Source organism: Cetorhinus maximus, chromosome 6 (genome assembly GCF_964194155.1).
Source record: "Cetorhinus maximus chromosome 6, sCetMax3.hap1.1, whole genome shotgun sequence".
Lineage (NCBI taxonomy): Eukaryota > Metazoa > Chordata > Chondrichthyes > Lamniformes > Cetorhinidae > Cetorhinus > Cetorhinus maximus.
The window spans coordinates 84238635-84262058 of record NC_135884.1 but is presented as its reverse complement, the minus strand read 5'-3'; the positions used below and the strand labels follow the sequence as shown (position 1 = coordinate 84262058).

The 23424-nt window shown below is 43.3% G+C and overlaps 1 protein-coding gene across 3 annotated transcripts in view; it reads right to left on the bottom strand.

Annotated features, from left to right (window-relative positions):
- sf3b3 (splicing factor 3b, subunit 3) overlaps nt 1–23164 on the bottom strand; it is a 52974-nt gene extending 29810 nt beyond the window's left edge. Inside the window, exons 1-9 of one of the 3 annotated variants that reach the window (XM_078543929.1) lie at nt 23054–23164; nt 19637–19774; nt 16319–16474; nt 13237–13407; nt 12530–12702; nt 8624–8765; nt 6832–6944; nt 5539–5676; nt 758–861 (exon numbers count right to left, since the gene is read on the bottom strand). In XM_078543929.1, coding sequence (XP_078400055.1) covers nt 758–861; nt 5539–5676; nt 6832–6944; nt 8624–8765; nt 12530–12702; nt 13237–13407; nt 16319–16474; nt 19637–19706 — 1067 coding nt within the window. In that variant the 5' untranslated portion in view covers nt 19707–19774; nt 23054–23164. Of the gene's footprint in view, nt 1–757; nt 862–5538; nt 5677–6831; nt 6945–8623; nt 8766–12529; nt 12703–13236; nt 13408–16318; nt 16475–19636; nt 19775–22845 lie in introns of all 3 variants that reach the window. The other 2 variants (XM_078543928.1, XM_078543930.1) reach the window with 2 other exon arrangements.
- Between the last annotated feature and the right edge of the window lie 260 nt (nt 23165–23424).

Genomic DNA, 23424 nt, shown 5'->3' with positions numbered 1-23424 from the left:
ACATACTCATGAACTATAATAATACTGGTGCTCCACCAAAGTAGTTGGCAGAAATGCTCCATGAGGAAAAAAAAAATCATGCAGCAAGTTAGTGACCGCCAATGCACAGCCTGAAAGGATGGTGGAAGCAGATTCAATAACAACTTTTAAAAGGAAATTATACAACTACCTGATGGGGAAAAATCTGCAAAACTATGGTGAAAGAGCAGGGGTGAGAGACTAACCGGCTAGCTCTTTCAAAGGCAACACAGGCATAATGGATCGAATAATGCCTGCCACCCCCCCCACCCCCACCCCCACCTTCTATGCTGTATCATTCAATGCCACAAATATACTGATTGGCCACAATGCTAGTTCCTTTACCACTGGCACCAAAACTGATTCCCATAGGCCATGTGCTGCCTAAGGCCCAGAAATTTCAGAAACAAAGCTCAGGCAACCTGTTCTACTTTAGACGCTATGCTAATTGATGGGAAGCTGGGTTAAACTTTTGTGAGTGAGCCCCAAGGCACTATAATATGCATCATATGCATCTATGAGACCCAATTGATTTATAACACTTTTGGATGCTCTTCAATGGATTCAAACACTTAGCCACTTTCATTAACAGAGCTAAACTGTGATATGCCTTTAAGCAACAAATTATTCATCACCTTGGTCATGACTAGAGAGGGAGAGATATAGAAAATATAAATAAAACAGCTATTTAATTGTTGCAATATCCACTGTGACTAACAGTAAAACACTCCACACTCACTGATTGCCAAACTCTGATGCAACAAAGAGGAACCCAGTCTTCAGGACACACATGGCAGTTGACACAGGAACAGTGTCAAAATACTTCAGCCTGATTTCAGTCACCTATCAATATACAAAGAGCATGGCTTTAGAAAATAGGACATAAATTTGATCAGAGGAAAGGGAGGTAAGGAGGGAGGTGTGGGCAGAGAGACAATGATACATATGACAGAGACCAGAAACAAAAGGAACCAGCGTCAGTTTTTTTAATGCACCCTGTCTAGCATAGCGCAAAGCATTAATATTCTCTCTAGACATCAGCAGTGTTTCAAGTCTTTACACAATTGGGCTTTATAGAATAATTTGTCACGGAAACAAGCTTCCGGCAAGAAAACAGAAACAAAGCAGTAAAATCAACAATATTAAAAGTGTGCATCATTCCTTTAGGGAAAGTTGAAATGCATTGTCAAAGGTTTACTCATTCTTGTATTTTACAAAGAATGAGAAAACATTAATTCTTCTTTCCAAAAGAAATTCCCATTTGCTGCAACAGGTGCTTGTATGATCCCGTGTCTTCTAACTAAGAGTTGAGCGACAAATTTACTTTCATCTTTGATTAACTGGCATCACAGTGAACCATTCCAGGCCTGGATACTGTTCTTAGCACACTATAATAGGTCAGTACACACCCAAGCCCTCAATTAAAAAAAATATATATATATATTTGTGTTTTTAAAAATGAAAAAAAAAATGGCAGTTTAGTTGCATACTACATTAACGTGCGTCTCTGGTTGATGCAATGTGTCAAGTGTGTTAGTGTAGTGGGTGGTGCGTAATGGCCAGCCTGCTTGGAACCCCTTGTTTTCAGTTGTCACCACAGGCTGGCAACATATAGCCTCTTCATTAGCAAAGCCTATGTAGTGCCTCCCTGTGGCAACATATGCAAACTGGGTACCTCACGGACACAGACTGAACTACAGGGGAGCCAGAGGAAGCCTAGCCCCCACCAGGCCCATGGCAACAGAACCACCGGCGTGTGGCTACACTCTGGGTGCCCACAAACCAGACCCCCAGCAAATAGCACCACTGCCTTGTGGGGGTCTCTGGAGAGAAGGCAGCTAAGGGAGTAAACCATGACAGAAAATCCGGGTGGAGTCCTGTAGACAGTGACCTTTCATCTGTTGGGCAGCTTCCCAGCAACTCCTGCAGCAGAGCTGATACCAAACAGTACTGGTCTCATCCTTTCCTTTGGACAATATTAGCAATGCCGAAAGTGGGGTCCTGATGCTTGGGCAACTCGGTCTCCACACTATTTGCCCAGGTCTGCACCCTGGAGAGAACACTCCAGCTTTGTGGTTTACGTTGGCAAAACACAGGAAGAAACAGTTATTGATTTAAGCTCTTGCTTGACTGGCATGGAGCACGAGCCCCAGGGGTTACTTCCAATGGTGGGAGAGATCATCACCTGTCATTGGGTCACTACTGCCCACTTCAAGCTGGGCAGCCCCCAGTCCGTTAGTTGCTGTTCCATCACGGCCTACTTGCTTTAATGGGTGCTTGGAGCTTACTGAGTCACCCCTCGACAGGCGGGTTGCTAATCTATGCACCAGACAAGATGAATTCAACAAAGAAGGCACCAGACTTTCACGTTTAGCAAGCTGGAAGGTAAGGACCATGTGTTCTGGCCCACAAACTTCTGCAGGTTGATGACGCACAGAAGACAGCTGTGATCGACAAAGAATTTACAAGGCTTAATGTGGACATTGCTGGCAGGGGAATACTCAAAAGGCAACATGTGAGCATGGAGTGGGTTTCGCAATAAAAATCACTCTACTCACAATGATTGAAACCCCCCCCCCCCCCCCCGCCACAGAAGGCTGAGAGGGGCTTCTTAATCTTCGCTTGTCAACAAGTACAGACCTGTTTAACCTCATGCGCATCTATGTTCAACACTCACCTCCACCCTAGATGTCAAGGATCAATTTTATGAGGCCATCAGCAGAATTTCCAGCACTGAGGAACTCTACCTTCTAGGGGACTTCAACGCAAGGGTGGGTACCGGTTCCATAGCTTGGCCAAAGTACATCGGGCACCAGGGAATCAGCAAAATTAAGGAAAATGGGCAGAGGTTGCTGGAACTATGCTGTCACCATGGACTCTGTATGGTGAACAGCTACTTCCAAACCAAGGTTGGACTCAAGGTGTCCTGGAGACATCTGAAAGCACGCCACTGGCAACAGCTAGATCTTATCATCACCAGGCATACCACCCTCAGCAGTGTTGTCATTACTCGTAGCTATCACAGCGCTGACTATGACACTGACCACTCCCTGGCGTGTAGCAAGGTCAGGCATTCAGCCAAGGAAACTCCAAGAAGAAAGGTCGCCCTCAGGTCAACACTGGCTGTACCGCTGACCTAGAAAGGACCCAGAAGTTCCATCAACATCCTCAATCAGACTCTTTGGGAAAACATCACCTGAGGCCAGAGGACGGTGTTAAAGCGGGATCATCTGCACAACACTATCCATAACTCTGCACTCACTGCATACAGGAAAAGAGATCCAGAGGAATGTTGACTGGTTTGAAGTTTATTGGACTGAAATAGAGCCAGTTACTGCAACCAAGAGGAGAGCCCTCATGAACTACAAACAACTCCCTAACAAACAAAATCCAGATGCTCTCAGAGCTGCCGGAATCAAGTCCCAGCAGACCGCCCGGAACTACACCAATCAATACTGGTTGAAACTCTGCAATGGCATACAATCTGCTGCTGAATCCAGGGATGCTAGATGCATGTATGAAGGGATCAAGAAAGAAACAGGCCCAGCAACAACCAAATCAGCCCCCTTGAAGGCAAAGACAGGCATGGTTATCACTGAACATAGCATAGAGAAGGTGGATGCAGTACTATCTCAAACTCTACACAGCAGATAACATTGTCACTAAAGAAGCTCTCAGCGCCATTCCAAACTTTGCAATCCAGCTCCTCCATGACAAGATAGTAGAGCTCAGCAAGGCCACTGACCATCTTGCCAGTGGTAAAACTCCAGGAAACAATGACATTCCAGCTGAAATCATCAAAATTGGAAAACCAGCACTGCTGTAGCATCTCCATGCACTTTTGTCTATCTCCTGGAAGAAAAGGTTTCAGCGTGATGCAAAAATAGTCACCTTGCATAAAAACAATGGGGATCACAGTGACTGGAACAATTACCGAGGCATCTCCTTGTTAAGTATTGTGGGGACGGTCTAGGCTTGCGTTGCTCTAACCAGATTGCAGACCCTGGCACCACACTTCTGCCTAGTCTCAGTGCAGTTTCAGAGTTAACAGATCAATAATTGACATGATTTTCTTATTTCGGCAGTTACAGGAAACCGCGCAGACCACTCTACATTGCTTTAATTTACCTCACCAAAGCTTCTGACCTTGTCAGCAGACACGGGCTCTTGAAACCGCTGCGGAAAATGGCTATCCGCCTGGACATCATTTCTTCTTTCCGCAAGAACATGCACAGTTACAATGTCATAATCAGTTACAATGGAGCAATATCAAAGGTTGTTGAGATCAGCAGCAGGATAAAGCAGGGCTGCATCCTGGCAACAACTCTCTTTGGCATAATTTGCTCCATGCTGCTATTACACACTTTTGGCAACTCAAACCAGGCAGTCAACCTGCATGCCAGAGTTAACAGCAAGAAGTTCAACTTGGCAAGGCTGTGCACCAAGACCAAAGGGTGTCATGTCCTAGTTCGTGAGTTGCTGTTTGCCAATGAAGCTGTGCTGGCATCGCATACTGAAGCTCACTTGCAACAGCTTGTAGATCGGTTCTCCCAGGCCTGCAAGGAGTTTGGATTCATAATCAGTGTCAAGAATATCAAAGTTATGGGCCAGGACGTTGAGACTTGACCTTCCATCAACATTGACAACTGCACTCTGGAGGTCGTTGACAGGTTCAAACAACCTTCTATCAGCAATCATCAGCAACATGTCCCTTGATGTCAAAATTGGCACCAGGATGGACCAACAGCAAACTAACCGAAAATACAAAGCTCTGTGTGTACCAGGCTTGCTCTATGCACCCTTCTTTATGGTATGAGACATGCACAGCTTATGCAAGCCAAAAAAAGCAGAACAGCTTCTACCTCTGCTGTCTCGGACAAATACTGGGGCGTTTCCTGGCAAGACAGAGTGCCTAATACAGAAGTACACCAGTGTGCAGGGACCCCAGCACATTCGCCTTCGAATCAGTGGTGACCCTGCTGGCTGGGTCATGTGAGCCGAATGGATGATGGCCGCATCTCCAAAGGCATGCTCTACAGCGAACTTGCTATCAGCACGAGACCAACAGGTCACCTACATCTGCAATACAGGGGTGCCTATAAGTGGGGTCAGGATCGATGCATGGAAGTTCTTGATGCTGACTGGAGTGCCTGGAGACAAGCAGTCAGGAAGGGTGTGGAAAAAGCACAGGGCAAAAGAAATGAGCAGATGGTAGAAAAGAGAGCCTGCCAGAAGGAAAAAACATCAATTGACCTCAAGCCAACGCTATTCATCTGTGCAAGCTGCGGAAGGGGCTGCCACTACAGCCACAACAGATGATGTTCAATCCAGAAGTGACATATACTCTTAACAATCTACAAGAACTGAGATGGGAGGATGCCAATAATAAATATTAATGTGCAACTTGAAACCATTGATATCTAAAACATAAAGGTTTGCAGAGTTTATTTTGTCTACATGAATTTTACTTATGATCCTTGAATCACCAAATTGGAATTTCTAATCTGAGGGTCTGTTTACCATGTCCTCGTCTGTTTCCAGTGTAATTTTGAAGATATCTCCTTGTTCAGTCTGTGCCAGAAAGAAGAACATGGATTTTGTTTTATGTGTGGCAGAGCAGACAAAGATCATTCCTCGCTCGGGATCATCCAGGTCATTCTGGAAGAGAAAACAGCCATCATTAAAGTGCCATATGTAATATGTTTCTACTGAATTTCATTATAGGTTAACCTTCATAAAATATAACAGTTTAGTCTCATTTGCCTGTCCCCCCCGCACCGGTTGCCTATCCTGTCTCTCAAATCACTGACTCATGCTGGACAGCAGTTTCACAGGTTAGAACAACCCTCTAGTACCTCACCAAAGTGACCATTTTTCAGCTGAGAGCAGTGTTAGGTTAGTCCAAGGGGGCAAACAGAGCCAAAACCAAACCATGTCCACATGCACGCACTTCTTTCAGGAACCAATGTATAGTGATCAGATGCAGCATCGATAAGTTTACCCCTCCTTAACTCAGAGAATTGGAAGTTAAATGAAACACAACCTCAGCACAGGCTGAAGATTGAACCTGGCAACTTCATGGACTATATGAAAGGATACTTAGCCAGCAGGACATTACAGGAGGAGCTAAAAGTACTGAAAAACATACATATACATGACATTTAGCCACTCCCTCCCTCAACAGGAACATGACTGACCAAACACAATATAATCAATTCAAGTATTCCCAAGAAGTTACAATCATCCTGAAACAGTGTTCAAAGTTGATTAAAGTTGTCAGTTTAGCTCACCCAAGCCAGGAGATTCTAGATTCAAACCCTACCGAAGGAGCACATAATGTAGCCTGACATTTCAATACAGTACAGCAATGTTACACCTACTGACCTTTGGACAAGACAGGAAACATTTATCCATTGAAGCAGGTGTGAAAGAACATGAAGGGCAGCAAGTTCTTCTGCTGCCCTGGCAACAGTCCTCCTTGATCCAATGTCGCCAATAAACAAATCATCTGTTCATTAACACCTCACCTACAGTTTGTGGAACTTTGCTGTGCACAAATGAACTGCTGCGCTTCATGAGGACACAAGTTTTGACACTTTAAAAGTAACTCACTGACTGTGAAATGCTTTGGGGCATCATGAGGATATGAGAAATGGGATAATTAAATGCAAATTATTTCTATAGTATCCTCAGCTAGTTTTTAGTATTCGAATTAGATACAAGCAAAAGAAATGTCTTTGTACTTTAACCATGAATGCTATTTTCCTGCCAATCTGCATAGACAAGAATGCATGAAGTTAACAAACGTCTTACCCTCCTCCTGGGAATGGGGCATCGGATGTCCGGCTGGTCCCCAAAATTTTTATAAGTGATATAGTTTTCAGAACAGATTAGTACACCACTCGGTCCATCAGAGCCTCCTGGAACTGGAGTAGAGAAATATTTCAATTTAGATGTTCCAAAGCGAGAACATTTTTGAAGTTTCAAAGTAGGCAGAGAGTAAGGAAGCTTTTTTTAAGTTGCACCACTAATTGAAATAAAGGAAGAAATTTAAGAGGAATAGCTAAGAAATTAATGCAGAAACTCTTAAAAACACACAGCAGTCCTGCCAGTATCCAAAAGAATTAGTTAATGCTACAAGTAGAGGCTGTGTGCCAGAATTTGGACATTTTCCTGAAACATTGCCTTTTTTAAATCCCCTTATGCCAGCGGGCCTATGCTTTTCCAACATTTTCTATTCTTAAATCACAAAGCTCAATGTAACTTTGAGCTGAGCTATTTTGCCTGTGCACTTCAAAATAACCAGTGAGCGCTGAACACGTGAAGACCTGGCTGTGAAGCGCAGCTAAGTCCAGAAGCAAGAAACAGCTGAACTCACAATCGCTTATGAGGATAGTCTGGGAGTAGCAACCCATTCATTCAATTTCTGAATTTCAATTCCTAAATATTTATACATTCCATGATGTTGCTCAGTGAGGGACAGAGTCTGCCTTTCTGTTAGACCCAATATAAATGGCCCATCACATTCAGTAGAGCTAGATTGGGTTTCTCCCCCTCTCACTGTCAAGATGCTCAAACAGACTTTCCTCCCTCCCCACATCCACCCTCCCAAGCCTCACCTTCAACTAAGTCTTGCTAAACATAACAACCTACCTTCGCTCAAGCCATTAATAATTATGAATCAGCCCAAAGACCCTGCCCGATATGAATATCAGGCTCGCCGCTGCTCAAATGAACAAATTCTTCTACAAAATCATTAGAATTATAGAAACCAGGGAGTTACAAAGCTCAGTGTGGTAGACAAAAATTATTAAGCCCATTTTCCAATGTTTTATCCTTTATCTTGTTGGAGTCCTTTTAGGAAAGTGCCAAGCGCAGCAAGGCACAAAACGAGGGATACAGGAGACAGTGTTGAAGTCACTCTGATCCATTTTCTCAGCGAGTTAATAGTCCGCCTGCTCTCAGTCAGGCAATGTGCAATATGACTCGAGGTGCATACAATTGTTCTCCCCACACACCCCCACCACTATAGTTTCCTTATCCGTTTAGATATCAGCCTCCCAATTTAGGTAGAGGATACTAGAGCTGTTAATGAAATTCCTTCCTATTTCCAGGACAGTGTCAATATCAAGTCCACTCCACTTTGGTATAGTGTAGATTTAGACACAGGGCAAAGCTTCCCAAACTCTGAAAAATATTTGTCAACCATGACCTCATATTGACACCCCGTACCACACAACTGTAACATTTTTCATTTCCTGCAAAAGTGGCCTTTGTTAAAATTAACAAATTAATGCCAAATTAGAAGTTTTTTTTATTGCCCAGGATAAACAGAAAGAGTTAAAATTGCCAGGATGGCAACCAGAGAAGTCTTTTATCCCACCAGCTGGGGTAAATTTAAACGCCGAGATGAAAGATCAGTGACTGACCAACTGTCCCAGCCAGTCACCCTACATTAACTCTAATTTCATCATGCCAATGCAAACTAGCATGTACAAACACAAATGACAACATACACCTATTAAACAGCAGTTTGCTTTGACCAACCAAATGCGAGTTAGTTGCACATTCCAGTCGAAATCCACCAGCAGCACTCGCAGCATACCTGTAATTAGGAAGTTGCCATGTTCCTCCAGAGGTTCACTGTACTTTCTTACAACATGATTCAGGCCCAAGTCCAACTCGTAGAATGTCAATGTCTGTTGAGTGTTAGCAGCTGCCTCACCAGTAGGATCGCTGTCTGCCTCCTACAAATACAGAGGGAAACTTTCAAGCAAGGAATGCAGGCTCTTAATAATTTAACTCACCCACTTTTAATTCTCAGAATTTTATCACTCAAGATACAAAGAATGATTTCTTATTATGCAGCCATTAACCTGCTGAATTTTGAATTTGGAATCCAGCCACTGAGATAAGATGTACTTCCCTCCTCCATTCGACGCACACACCACCATCCATTTCTGAATGTACAAACTTGACAAGCCAAAGTCATTGCACATGTACCCAATCACACTGACACTCTCCATCCCATGCTGGTTAACGGATAGCCACCAAGAATGGGCAAATCAAATTCGGGATCTTCCTCATCAGTACAGTAATGTAATATGCTAGGTGGTGTTTTTAGCAATTAGATTAACAGGGACGTTCCCAAAGCACCTGGTTCCAATGCTCCCTTAAAACCACAGAAGTTTACAGCATAGATAAGAACCCAGTTGCACCATCGGACTTTTGCTGGCTCTTTCTTCAGTGCAGGACAACCCCTCCGCTGGCCAGGCACTCTATACTCAGTGTTGGTATCACAATGACAGGCAAGCAGAAAACCCAATTTGTGATCCTGTGCTTATAACTGAATCATTAAGATGATGGCACAATGATATAAGGGCCAGAGGGGAAGTCCATTCCTTTTAATTGTAGCAGTTTTTTTCCCCTAAGTCCTTGAACATGTTGTCACCTCCCAAACCCATGTTCATCTTCCCACAATTCCATATTTGAGTCCCTTCAATCAGATTTCCGGGTAGCCACAGTACTGAAACAGCTATTAGCAAAGTCACAAATGACAGTCTTTATGACTGTGACCATGGTGAACTTCCTCAGCCTTCTCAACTTGCCTACAGCCTTTGACAGAGGTGACCACACCATCCTCCTCCAGCAGCTCTCCTCCATCATGCAGTTGGGTGGGACTGTCCTTGCTTGGTTCCCCATTCTTATCAAGTTGTCAGAGAATCAGCAGCAATGGCTTCTCTTCCCACTCCATTACCAACAGAGTCACCAAAGATTTATTCTTGGCCCTTTCCAATTTCTCAGCTACTCATAGCCCATAGGTGACAGCAGTTTTTAGAAACAATAATCTGGGACAAAACTAACAGTCATTTGGATAAATGTGGACTGAAGTCCTAACGGCACAAAGGGGGTCATTCAGCCCATCGGGTCCATGTCAGCTCTCTGTAGAGCAATCCAATCAGTCCCATTCCCCCGCTTCATCCTTATAACCTTGCAGGTTTATTTCCATTAATTGACCATTCAATTTCCTTTTGAAACTATTCATCACTTCCATCAACCTCATAAGCAGCAAGTTGTTTAACTGGGAGCCCGCGTAGGTCAGCAAGCACAAGGCTGAGGGTGAATGGGACTTGGTGTGAAGCAAGATGAGCTGCAGAGTTTTGGATGATTTCAAGTTTATGGAGGGCAGAATGTGGGAGACCAGACAGAACTATGCTGGAATAGTCAAGACTAGAGGTAACAAAGGAATGAATGAGGATTTCAGCAGCAGATGACATAAAGCAAGGGTGAGGTCAGACGAAGTTCTGGAGGTTGAAACAGGCGTTACTAGTGATGGCACACGTGACTGGAAGCTAATCTTGGGGTTAACTATGACACTAAGGTAGCAAACAGCCTGCTTCAGCCTCTGATAGTTGCCGGGAAGAGTGATGGAGTCAGTACCTAGGGAACGGAGTTTGTAGCAGGGACTGCAGACATTGGCTTTGATCTTCAATGTTTAATTGGGGGAATTTTCTGCCCACCCAGTACTGAATGCCAGACAAGCAACCTGATATTTTAAAAGTATTATATAAATGTAAATTGTTGTTTATTTTTATAATGTTATTTCAGAGGGGTTAAAGAGTGTCTTGAGAAATACAAAAGAATACATAGTCTTAAAGTTACATTGCAGTGGTTAATCAAAGCATAGCGATTTATTTCCATGTAATAATGAACTGTTAATCCTCCTGCACTGGCATTAACTCCTTGAGCACACAGTAGCCAGTGCCTTAGAAAACTTTTTCTTCAGTTTTGCTTTAAATTTTAAAAAAATAATCTGAGGGGGCAAATTCAAGGCTGTAAGATCTTATCTAAACTCATTTTGACTGTGCTCCATTCTTTTTGGCTGTGCTCCATCATAATTAACATGCATAACAGGTAACAGAGGCCAGGATTCTTCCTCACTACACCATGCTGAGAGTGCTCCACTGCTGGATATTGTCTGATGCAGTAAACTCTAGCCAAAAAAATGCACCTAAAAGCATAATATACTCAGCACAAACACATAACCCATCAACAAGAACTAGTATTTACACAGTGAAATAAAAGCAAAATACTGTTGCTGAAGATCTGAAATAAAAACAAAATGCTGGAAAAATTCAGCAGGTCTGGCAGCATCTGTGCAGACAGAAACAGAATGAATATTTCGAGTCCAATATCACTCTTCTTCAGAAGCCTCTGATGTAAAGAAACATGTCAAGTACATTACAGAAGCATAATCAGACAAAAATTGCCAAAATAAGGCGACATTAATGGGGTAATTAAAAGTTTGGGCAGAGAAAGGGGGGGTTATAAAGATAAAGAAGGAAGCTGATACATTTAAGGAGAGAACTCCAAAGTGTAGAGACTACATAACTGAAGGCACAGCGACAAATGGGTGAGCAAAGTGGTCAAAGCTGGAAAACGCTGAGTTCTCAAAGGGCAGGGCGTTACAGGGATGGGGAAAAGCAAGACTTCAAAGGGATTCAAACAGGAGATGGAAATTTCAAATCTGAGGCGTTCAGAGGTCTAGAGCCAATGTAACTCAGCCAGCACAAGAAGTGATGGGTGAGCAAGGCAGGTGAGGCAGAGGATACAGGCTTTGTATGAACTCAAGTTTATGAAGACTGGAAGATAGGAGGCTGGCCAGCAGAACATTGGAATAATTGAGTCTGAAGGTAACAGAAGAATGAATGAGGGTTTTAGCCACAGGTGGGCTAAGGCAGGGAATGGAGACAGAAAGTGGCACAAAAAGTACAAGTAGGCAGTCTTGGTGATGGAGAGGATAATGAGGTTGCTAATTCAGTTTGCAGGTCATAGAGGCCACAGATTGACAACAATCTGATTCAGACTGAGTCAGTAGTCAAGGAGGGGAATGGAGTCGTATGTCTGAGCAACAGAGTTGGAGACATGACCAAAGACAATGGCTTCGGTATTCTAAATGTTTAATTGGAGGAAATTTATGATCAAAACATACAAGCAATGTGAAAAGTCTTAGGCAATGAGAAGCTCAGGGACTGCTGGATCAGAGAATTAGAGCTTCCCCAAATATTTTTCGGAGAAGAGACATGATTCACATCATTTAATCAGCAGTACACAATGCTCACCCAAGCCTGATCCTTTCCTCACTAGTCACTATTACACAGGACACAGGAGGGGTCACTGAACTACTATCAAGAGTGGAGGCCTTGATTCAACCGTTGGAATTGTAGGATTTGCCACCTGGCTTAGATTAAAAACTTCAAACAATAGCTTCTGGAGTAAAAATACCTAGTTTAATATTGGATCAAACTATAGATCTCAGGTTCAACTCAAGTCTGTTTCAGATGGGTAATCTCAACCAGCTCCTATAATTTGCCACAATGCCTCAGACTCCTGATCCATAGAACTCCAAACAATTTAATTAGCTGGCACTAATGTCTCTATTTATGATTCATTTTAGAATGTTGCACTAATTGTATCCAACTACATCAATGCTCCAAAGCTAGGTAAATACCTCATAGTCCATCTCAAGACAAGCAAACATAGGATTCTCAAAGCCCACGTCCACACCAACTACATGATACACCAGTGTGTTTGCTTTGTGCGCTTCCAGCGGTGAGGAGATGGTGAGACGAGCAGCAGCATCTCTGTTCAGAATATAAACCAGCTTTTGCTTCTCGATGGCACCTGATAACAAACAAATTATTTAAGTCACAGAACCACAGGGCACAACAATTTTTTTTATTCATTCACACGATGTGGGCTTCGCTGGCTGGGCCAGCATTTATTGACCATCCCTAGTCGCCCTTGAGAAGGTGGTGGTGAGCTGCCTTCTTGAACTGCTGCAGTCCATGTGGTGTAGGTACACCCACAGTGCTGTTAGGGAGTTTCTGTATTTTGAGCCAGCAATTTGCTCCTTATACAGATAGAGAGCATCCCAAAGGCATGGTAGATAACTGCATACCTGGAATAGTGCTAAGCTACACATACTAGCAAATGCAGATATCTGTTCTATGACATTATTACTGGTGCCCTCACTGTTCCCAAAGTTATGGGGAGCCGGGTGGCAAGAAGAAATTATCCAGGATTCCAGAGCCCGAGTGGAGCAACAGCAGGGTAAAAAGGAGTTAAAATACACATCAGCCATGAACTAACTGAATGGTGGAACAGCATCTAGTCAGTGAATGGCCTGTTCCTGTCCTCACGTACATTACCACTCACCTATCATAACAGCACGGCCTTTTGGGTCAACCGCCAGGTACTGCCCAGGTACAATACGGCGGCACCCACTCTTCCCAAAGGTTTCCTGGTGGACTTTATCAAAAATATTCTTGGATGGTTGATATTCCAGGATAACGATCCTACCAGAGTCACTACCCACTACGATGTAATCTGTGGACAATAGAAAATGAGGTCATTGGAAATTGCTTGCAATATTTTTACCAAATAAACTGAAATTATCAATCCAAAGACAACTGCAGTTATAGGAACAATGCAGTTAACAAGAGGTTTGATCCATGAATTAAATACTGCAGTCATGTACTGGCAATGCTACAGGGTGAGAAAACCAGAGGGCTGAACTACTAAACAAGGTTTCAAAATCCCATCACAGCAGTTTCAGAATTTGAATTCAATTTTAATAATATAGAAATAAAAAACTGTTAGTAGTAAACGTGACCATGAAGCTTTCAGATTTGCGAATGGAAAATAGTTTCCCAGTGGTGTTCCACAGGGCCATGTTGGGGCTCTTGCTGTTTGTTGCATATATTAATGATTTAGACTTAAATGTGGAAGGCATGATTGGGAAATTTGCAGATGACACAAAAATTGGCCGTGTACTTCATAGCAAAGAGGATAGCTGTCGACTCCAGAATTATATAAATGGTTTGGCTGAGTGGGCGGAGAAGTGACAAATGGAATTCAATGCGGAAAAGTGTGAGGTAATGGGAGGTAAAAAGGAATGAAACTGGAAGGATCACCTGGCATCGACCCAGGCACCGGAAACGACAATGGCAAACTCAGCTCTGTCGACCCTGCAAAGTCCTCCTTACTAACATCTGGGGGCTAGTGCCAAAATTGGGAAAGCTGTCCCAGAGTAGTCAAGAAACAGCCTGACACAGTCATCCTCACGAAATCATATCTTACAGAATGTGCCAGACACTACCATCCCTGGGTATGTCCTGTCTCATTGGCAGGGCAGTCCCAGCAAAGGTGGTGGCACAGTGGTGTGCAGTTGGGAGGGATTGCCCTGGGAGACCTCAACATCGAATCTGGACCCCATGAAGTCTCAAGGCATTAGGTCAAACTTGGGAAAGGAAACCTCCTGCTGATTACCCTCCCTCAGCTAAAGAATCAGTGCTTCTCTATGTTGAACACCACTTGGAGGAAGCACTGAGGGTGGCAAGGGCCATTACCATCAACCCAGGGGATCAACCCTGGTTCAACGAAGAGTGCAGGGGGGTAACCTGCACGGCTACGGACCAGATGCTGGAAAGTGGGATTAAAATGAGCAGCTAGTTTCTTTTTTCTCTTTTTGGCCGACGCAGACACAATGGGCTGAATGGCCTATTTCTGCACCGTAATATTTCTATGGATCACTAATGTACTTCAGGAGAGGAAACCGGTCATTATTAGCCGGTCTGCTTTATTTGTGACTCAAGTCTCATACCAACATGGTGGACTATTAACTGTCCTTTGAAATGACTCTGGACACCACCACCTTCCCAAAGGCAACAAGGGATGAGCAATAAATGCTGGTCTTGCCAGTGATGTATACATCCCAAGAAAGAATAAAAGTGAGCCACTTCCTGTGAAATCACAATGACAAATACACAATTCTAAGCTTCCCCCATCTCAACCTACCCTGCCCACTGGAAAAGTCACAACAAACACACAAACCCCACAGGCCATATTGAACCAGAGATTCAAATCCAATTTAATTTTATTCCTCCAATTAACTGTTCCAGCAACTGACTGACTTTATCAAGCTTTCGTACATTCCATTACAGTGCTTTGAAACTGAGTGCAGGGGCCAGAGGTTGTGACAAGCAGGGCATTCAAAATGGCTGCTGGAATACTAAAAGCAACATAAATAAGGGCAAGTTTAAATATTAATGCCACCACCTAGAGAGAAAGACTCTAACCAGATTATGTACTTTTTGTGGAATAAGACCATAAGACATAGGAGCAGAAATTAGGCCATTCGGCCCATCGAGTCTGCTCCGCCATTCAATCACGGCTGATAAGTTTCTCAACCCCATTCTCCCGCCTTCTCCCAGTAACCTTTGATCCCCTTGCCAATCAAGAACCAATATTCTAAAAGACTTTGGACTGTAACACTTATAATTACAAAGGGCAGGATGTTCCTCACCCGCCCGCCGCCGGGATCTTCCGGTCCCGCTGCAAGTCAATGGACTTCTGGCCGGGGTGCCGCCTCACCCGCGGTGGGGCCGGAAAATCCCGGCCAAAACGTTACATTAAAGATTTTTCTAGTTGGCACATTAGGCAATTAAAAATTTGTCTATAAATTAATAGACCCAAATAATTCTGACTGGCGTCCAGCCTAGTTAGAAAGCACCCACAATTTGTTTGCTTCAAATTCCATCACCCGACTCTCCCGTGTTAAACAATCTGAGAGCACTGATCAAGTTTTCAAACATTTGCATGGATTCTCGCAAAGCTAACCTATCTCAGCATCCTTTTGTGCTAATCGGTAAAGAGCAATTGGAAATCCAGCCTCACCGACAGTTGCGTTTGTTTGATTAATTGTAAATGCACAAAGCTGCAATTAAATAACTGATTGTGGTGCACCAAAACCAGCCATTAGTGGACATGCCCCTGGGGACAAAACTCTAATCCACTACACAATGATGAGTAAAGTCACTGACCAGTACAATCCTAAAGATATACATGACCAGCAGGGGTCTGATTCCACCCCCTAAAGCAGAGCAAAATTAACTGATCTCAACCATAACACTCACTGGGGCACTGCATCAGACCTCTACCAACTTAAATTAGAAATATCAATTTTAAAACCCAGTGTTCTTGTGCTTGATTATGCAGGAAAAATGTATGTATATAGAGTCTTGGATATGATCAGCACCAGCTGTGATGCCCTTCATGGTTAAATAGCCTTCTGCCATTTACTGTCCAGGCTTGCACAAGAATGGCCACTTGAGGGCTACATAAGCTCATGGAACCCTAGGGTTACTTTGACAACAGGGAAGAAAATGGAAGCAGATGGGGGAATTTTAATTTGCTGAAATAACTAACATAGGTAAGTCCACATTTCTAAAGTTCTTACCTTTGGTACCTCCAGTTAACCGGAAGGCCATTAGAGATCGAATTATCCCGAAGGCCTCCACTGTCAGCAGTGTATGTACCTTCCCAGTATTTGCATCTGGGCGGAGCAACTCCAAGATCTTTCCCCTGGAAACAACAATCTCCTGCATTTTGGTGCCTATAATAAATGCACAAGTGTCAACGAGGACGGCATTTCAAACCACACTGATATTTCCCACTCCATAAAGCTGCCATTGAAAGTTACGGAGGATTTGACTCGCACTGGCTTTGCAAATAATCCACTGGGATAAGGAGTGCCCTAAATGGCAAACGATTGATGGTGCTGGAACCCAAGTTTATTTTGTATAAATCACAAGTGGTTTAAAAAGTACAGAAGCAAAGATATTATCCTTCACTGGTTAAGCCTCAGCTAGAATAATATTCCCAAATCTGGGCATCATGCTTTAGGAAGTTTTAGAGGAGGTTTACTAGAATGGTACCAGGAATGTGGGACTTCAGTACTGTGGAGAGGCTTGAGAGGCTGCAAGTGCTATAGCAAATGTCACCCCTCTATTTAAGAAGGGAGGGAGAGAGAAAACAGGGAACTACAGACCTGTTAGCCTTAGATCAGTAGTAGGGAAAATGCTAGAATCTATTATAAAGGAAGAGATAAATAGACACTTGGATAATCATGATCTGATTGGGCATAGCCAGCTTGGATCTGCGAATGGGAAATCATGTTTGATGAACGTGTTGGGAGTTTTTTGAGGAGGTTACTAACAAAATTGATAACGCAAAGTCAATGAACTTAGTATACTTGGATTTTCAGGAGGTTTTTGATAAAGTCCCCCACAGCAGGTTGATTAGCAAAATAAAAGCACATGGGATAGGAGGTAACATACTGGCATGGATTAAGGATTGGCTAACAGGCAGAAAACAGAGTGTAGGAATAAACAGGTCATTCTCACGTTGGCAGGCTGTGACTAGTGGGGTACCACAAGGATCAGTACTTGGACCCCAGCTGTTCACAATGTACATCAATGATTTGGATGTGGGGACCAAATGTAATATTTCCAAGTTCACAGATGATACAAAGTTATGCAGGAATGTGTGCTGTGAGGAAGATGTAAAGCAGCTAACAGAGGATTTGGACAAACTTAGTGAGTGGACAAGAACATGACAGATGGAATATAATGTCAAAAAATGTGAGGTTATCCACTTTGGTAGAAAGAACAGATGTGCAGAGTATATTCTAAATGGTAAGAGATTAGAAAGTGTAGATGTGCAGAGGGACATGGGTGACCTTGTTCATAAGTCACTGAAAGATAACATGCAGGTGCAGCAGGCAATTGGGAAAGCTAATGGAATGTTAGCCTTTATCGCAAGAAGATTTGAGTACAGGATAAGTGAAATCTTGCTTCAAGTGTATAGAAGCTTGGTTAGACCACACCTGGAGTACTGTGTGCAGTTTTGGTCCCCTTATCTCAGAAAGGATATTACTGCATAGAGGGAGTGCAATGGAGGTTCACCAGGCTTGTTCTGTGGATGGTGGGACTGTCTTATGAAGAGAGAGAATGGGGAAACTGGGCCTGTATTCTCTATAGTTTCAAAGAGTGAGAGGCGATCTCATTGAAACCTACAAAATGCTTAAAAGAATAGACAGGGTAGGTGCAGGTAAGATGTTTCCCCTGGTTGGGGAGTCCAGAACCAGGGGACACAATTCCAAAATAAGGAGGAAGCCACTTAGGACCAAGATGAGGAGAAATTTCTTTACTCAAGAGGGTTGTGAATCTTTGGAATTCTCTACCTCAGAGGGCCATGGAAGCTCAGTCATTGAGTACCTTTAAGGTAGAGATTGATAGATTTCTGATTAACAATGATGTAAAGGGTTATGGGGATAGTGTGGATAAAAGGCACTGAAGTGTTCAATCAGCCATGATCGAACTGAATGGTGGAGCAGACCTGATGGGCTGAATGGCCTCCTGCTCCTATGCTCTCTTTATTTAATCTCCTTGTAACCTTCTCTAGAGATGCTCAAAATTGAGGGATTTCAGTAGTTTATCCCCACCTCCACCTGAACTAATGGGATGGTGAGAAATTTTTTGATATGCAGCAATTTATGATCTAGAATTTATGATTTGAAAAAAGGGTGCTGGAAGCAGATTCAATAACTTTCAAAAGAGAATTGGCTAAGGACTTGAAGAGGAAACATTTGCACGGATTTGGGGAAGAGGATAGGGTGGTGTGGAACTAATTAGATAGCTCTTTCAAAGATGTAATAGGCCAAATGGTTTTCTCTTCATGATTCTGGTGACTATGCACTGCATGATAATTTTACATTTCAAACAGCGACTTTTTTAATATATAAAAAAAAGGCTGTAGTGGTTCCAGCCCCTGTTCCCTTTAGTTGCTCTGGCCTATGTATTTCCATCATCAGAGCAGTGCCAGAGAAAGAAGTGCAATTAGTATCTTTTTTCAGCAAGTGTGGGGCAAAAAGAAAGTATTTCCCCTGACCGCTTACTTTAATTTCTAATAAAATGGATACATGCTAAATCAGATCTGACCCATATGTTTGAAGAGATATCCCCAATTATTCAGCAAGCATAAACATCAATATCTGCCAATCACGTGTTATATGAATCTGCTCAATGCACAGGCCCACAACAGCAAAAAAAAAAACACATTTTCAGAAACTTCTAATCTTATAGACGGAGTAGATGAGGCCATGTCAACATAATAGAAGTCAGTCTTGGTTCAGTGATAGCATTCCTGCTCGACTCAGAAGCTTGTGGATTCAAGATCCACTCCAGACATTTAAGTGCGTAGTCCAGGTTAGCACTTTGGTGCAGTGCTGAAGGAGTGCTGCACTGGTGAAGGTGCTGTTTTGGATGTTAAACCAAGGCCCCATCTGTCACCTCACCCCATGGCGCTATGTTCAAAGGTCAGGGGAGTTCTTCTTGGTGGCCCTAGTCAATATTTATCCCTCAACCAATATCATTAAAACAGCTACCCAGTCATTTTCACATTGCTGTTTGTGGGAACTTGCTGCGTGCAAATCAGCTGCCACACTTCCTACAACAGTGGAAGCCCAGGACCATAAGAGACCATCTTTTGTGCAAGTCCTAGTGGCCAGATTGTCTCAACTGCCTAGGCTAAGAGTGAGCTCAGGAGGTCTGCCACCACCAATTGAGCCATTTCCCTGCATGGGTCAGTGAGTGCATTGACTCCGAAGAGGATAGGAGAAAACTAGGAAGAAAAAAATCTGAATAGGCTTTAGGTTCATAAGTTAAACATTTAACAACAGAAGCTAAACGAAAGCAGCCCAATTAGAGATCCTCACCTGAAAAGTTTCCATGAATGGCATGCGATATGCCAGTTGCTCTCTGAAGGGTTAGGTTATACAAAAACATGATTGCAGTGCTTCTGTTATCACCAAGTATGAAAGGTCACATCCAACTTCCAGCTCTTTAAAAACTGGCTGCAGAGAGAAAGAAAGAAAATTGAACTGAGCAACTATATAAATGCTGGAGATCATAAAATCAACAGAGATGTAACAAAAACAGAGCCAAAAGGCAACTGGGATACTTGACTGCTGAGACCCCTCTTTTCAAAATTTGGGTCAGTTCCCACACACACACACTTCATCAGCTGGAACATATTTTTGCAACCAATAGACAGACAGCAAAATGGTTCTCCAGCTTTAATTTCCAATTATAGTGGACCCTCAAAACTGAAAGTACTTAGCTTTTAAAAATGCATGGCAATGTCATTCCTTGTCTGTGAACAATTTTCACTTGTAGAAAATTCACCCTAAAACATTCTACTAAAACAGGAAGAATCGAACTAAAGCTGTCAGCACAAAAATGATCGAATTTCTATACTCATCCTATATTTCAAACCACCTCTTTGAAGTACTTTAAGTTTGAAATGCTGTATCTATGCTGAATTGACTGGTCCCAGCCAGAGCAACAAACAAGCAAGTGTTCCTGGGTATGGAAAGGAAAATACAACAGTCTGCAAATTCCTGATTCGTATTCAAATCACTCCCACTGGAAAGGACCATTGGGATAGTGAAGAAGCAGGCTCCCTCAAAAACTCTCACATGGTAAAAGGCCAGGGAACAGAAGATGGGCATGGAACTACAGGCAGACATGATACAGCTTCAGGCAAGAACAGTAAAGTGTCAGTTGGAAGGGTTGGCTTGGGAGGGAGACCTGAACTGGTTTTACAACAAGTTAATGAACTGCCACACCGAGCGGCAAGTTTCAAGTTCTGAACATTAAAATCTCTAACCTATCAAGTTCCTCAGTTCAGAACGAATCACCAGGTGCTTCCTCTGGAAGCGAGACTGTCTGATGACCAACAGCTGGGACTTCTGAAACAGCCTTGAGTAAATTGTTCATCAGAGTTAAGTATTGGTGGCACAAAGAATAGTGTGAGACACAGTGGAACATCACATAACTGGCTCCATCAGAAAGTAAGAACAAATATGCAACAACTTCAAGCAACTGAACATATACTAAAAAAAAATTCTCATTACCAAACTAAACTCACGAAGAAACAATTACAGCTGTACAACCACCAGACAAGCTGGCAAAACTCTGCAAGCTCCAAAAAATCTCTTTATATAAATGGGGCTACAATTAATGATTGCCTGAAAGAGCATCCAGAGGTAAATGTACTGTGGCTCTCAATAGGGATTCAAAAATCCAGATGTTTAAATATAATTGCCCATCCATGGTTAATTATGAAATGCACTAATTGCACACGTGTCAAGAGGGAAGCTGGCAGCTAAAACACACCTTGTTTGGCAAATCATTTACTTGTTATGGTCACCATTTTAATATAAGTGTTCTATTTGCAAGGTAACAGCTTCATTGTTCCTAAAGTTCCTGCAGTTCAAGCACAGATTTCATTATCTAAATGTACTGTGCATAAAATCAAAAATTCTTCCTATGTTAATACTGTATTTCCCCTACTTTTACAATATGTTGTCTACAAATCCATTTCAGCCCACAACTAATCTGCAGCATAAAGGTCACAATCTATGCTGTTTATACAATGTGTGACAAGTCTTAACAGATCCATTGTTCTATTCTAACCTTCAACTGGTAATATAAATGAAATAAGAAATCCTACATCTTATATGAAGACAGTTTTGAGTAGATTATTCTTACAAGTTTACAAGAATGGGAGGTGATCTAATTGAAACATAAAATTCAAAAGTAGCCTGACAGGGCATTTCCAGGAATAACATGTTTCCTCTGACTGGGGAATCTAGAACATGGGGTCAGAGTCTCAAAAGAATGGCTCAGCCATTTAGGGCTAAGATGGGGAGAAAATTCTTCACTCAGGTTGTGAATCACTGGAATTCTCTACCCCAAAGGGTACTTGCTCAGTCATTGAGTGCATTGAAGATCGAGGTCAATAGATTTTTGGGTACTAAGGGAATATGGGAAGGTGCAGTTGAGGTAGATCCGTCATAATTTTGCTGAATGGCAGAGCAGACCCGAAGAGATATGCGTATACTAATTCCATTTTAGTTTGAATTCAAGGAGTCTGACCTTTGAGCCTAATGTCCACACTGCTACATCCAGCTCCCTTATTCCAACAGCAGATTCACTGAACCAGTTTGTTGGCAACTGTCTGGTAGCCCCAAATCCAAACTGAGACAGCTGCTGTATAAAAAGTCAAATTTGGTCCTTCTGTGTCTCAAAGGGGTAGCAGGGCCCGAGAGCCAAGAGGAAAAATTAGCAAGGATGGGAGTGTGACCATTCTTTAAGTCCATCTCCTGGAAGATCAACCAGCTTAACGGCAGAAACAGGAATGAGGTTAACAAACCCTGAACCTTCCTTCCCCCCCAACAACCAGCCCGAGCATAAGGAAGTGGAATAGATGCACGCTATGATTTAAGGAAATGATTTCAGGGCCATAGTTAAGATGTGCACGTGGCAGATTGTGGCTGATAATAGGTACCTGCCTGACAGGAGCCCCTTCCCAGCATTTCACACACCTACATCCTCCAAATTTTTTTAAAAACAGGAAGTGGTGGAAAAAGTCAGGTCTGGCAGTATCTGTGTGCAGAGAAACAGGCTTAATGTTTCGAGTCCAATATGACTCTCCTTTGGAGAAGTCATATTAGGCTCGAAACGTTAACTCTGTTTCTCTCTCCACAGGTGCTGCTAGACCTGCTGTTTTTCCAGCATTTTGTACTTTGATTTCAGGTCTCTAGTATCCGCAGTATTTTGCTTTCCTCCAGAAGTTATCATCGGGGGGGGGGGGGGGGGGGGCGGGTGCACAAGGTACGATGAACCCTGAAGGTTGATGAAGTTTTCTATCAAGCTGAGGCCGCAGTTCCACCTCATTTTTGATCCTGATTCTCAAGCGGGTTTTTCCTGCAGCTCCAACTCGCTGCCAGCTGAACCGCGCATGCGCAGGACCACGATCAATTGGCCGCCTTTTTTTAAGCGACTTTTTAAAAATACAGCCGCCAGCACGACTGGCACTGCTTTAAACCTAATTTCCCCTCCTTCAAGAGGCCTCACCGACCTCCCGCCTGAGCACAACGAGCAGGATGCTCTGTTGCCGCCGCCGCTGCCACCACCACCACCCCCGCTCTGTAGGCCCCAAAGCCTGCCCGCCATCCACGGCTCACCAACCGAGCCGCCGCAGCGCGACCGCTCAGAGCCGCATCGAGCGGCAATATTGGAATGATTGGCGCTGCCACAGCTCCCGAAGTCGGGAAAAGCCGCTGTACCCGCTGTGGGACGCAGGATGCCACCGATATCTCCTCAGATGCTCCGCTCCATCTTCCTCCGTCTCGCTGGCCCCACAGCTCCCAGGCCGCCGTCAGCCCGGGGTCCTCGCTACACGTATAGGTGGCCGGTACGGGCCTGAATTCAGGGCGCGCATGCGCGGAGCGGCCAGCGACTCCGACTGGAAAAACACTGGACATCAAACATTAAAAAATTATATTTAAGAACCAGTTTTACAAATATCAACACATTTTCAAGACAGATTACTGTGTAATATATTTTCAGGCACCCGTTTGCCCCATGCAGGTCTCTTTATTGTTTGCTGTTACATCATATATAAAAAGTTTTATATCAAACTAGCAGAGGTCCTCAA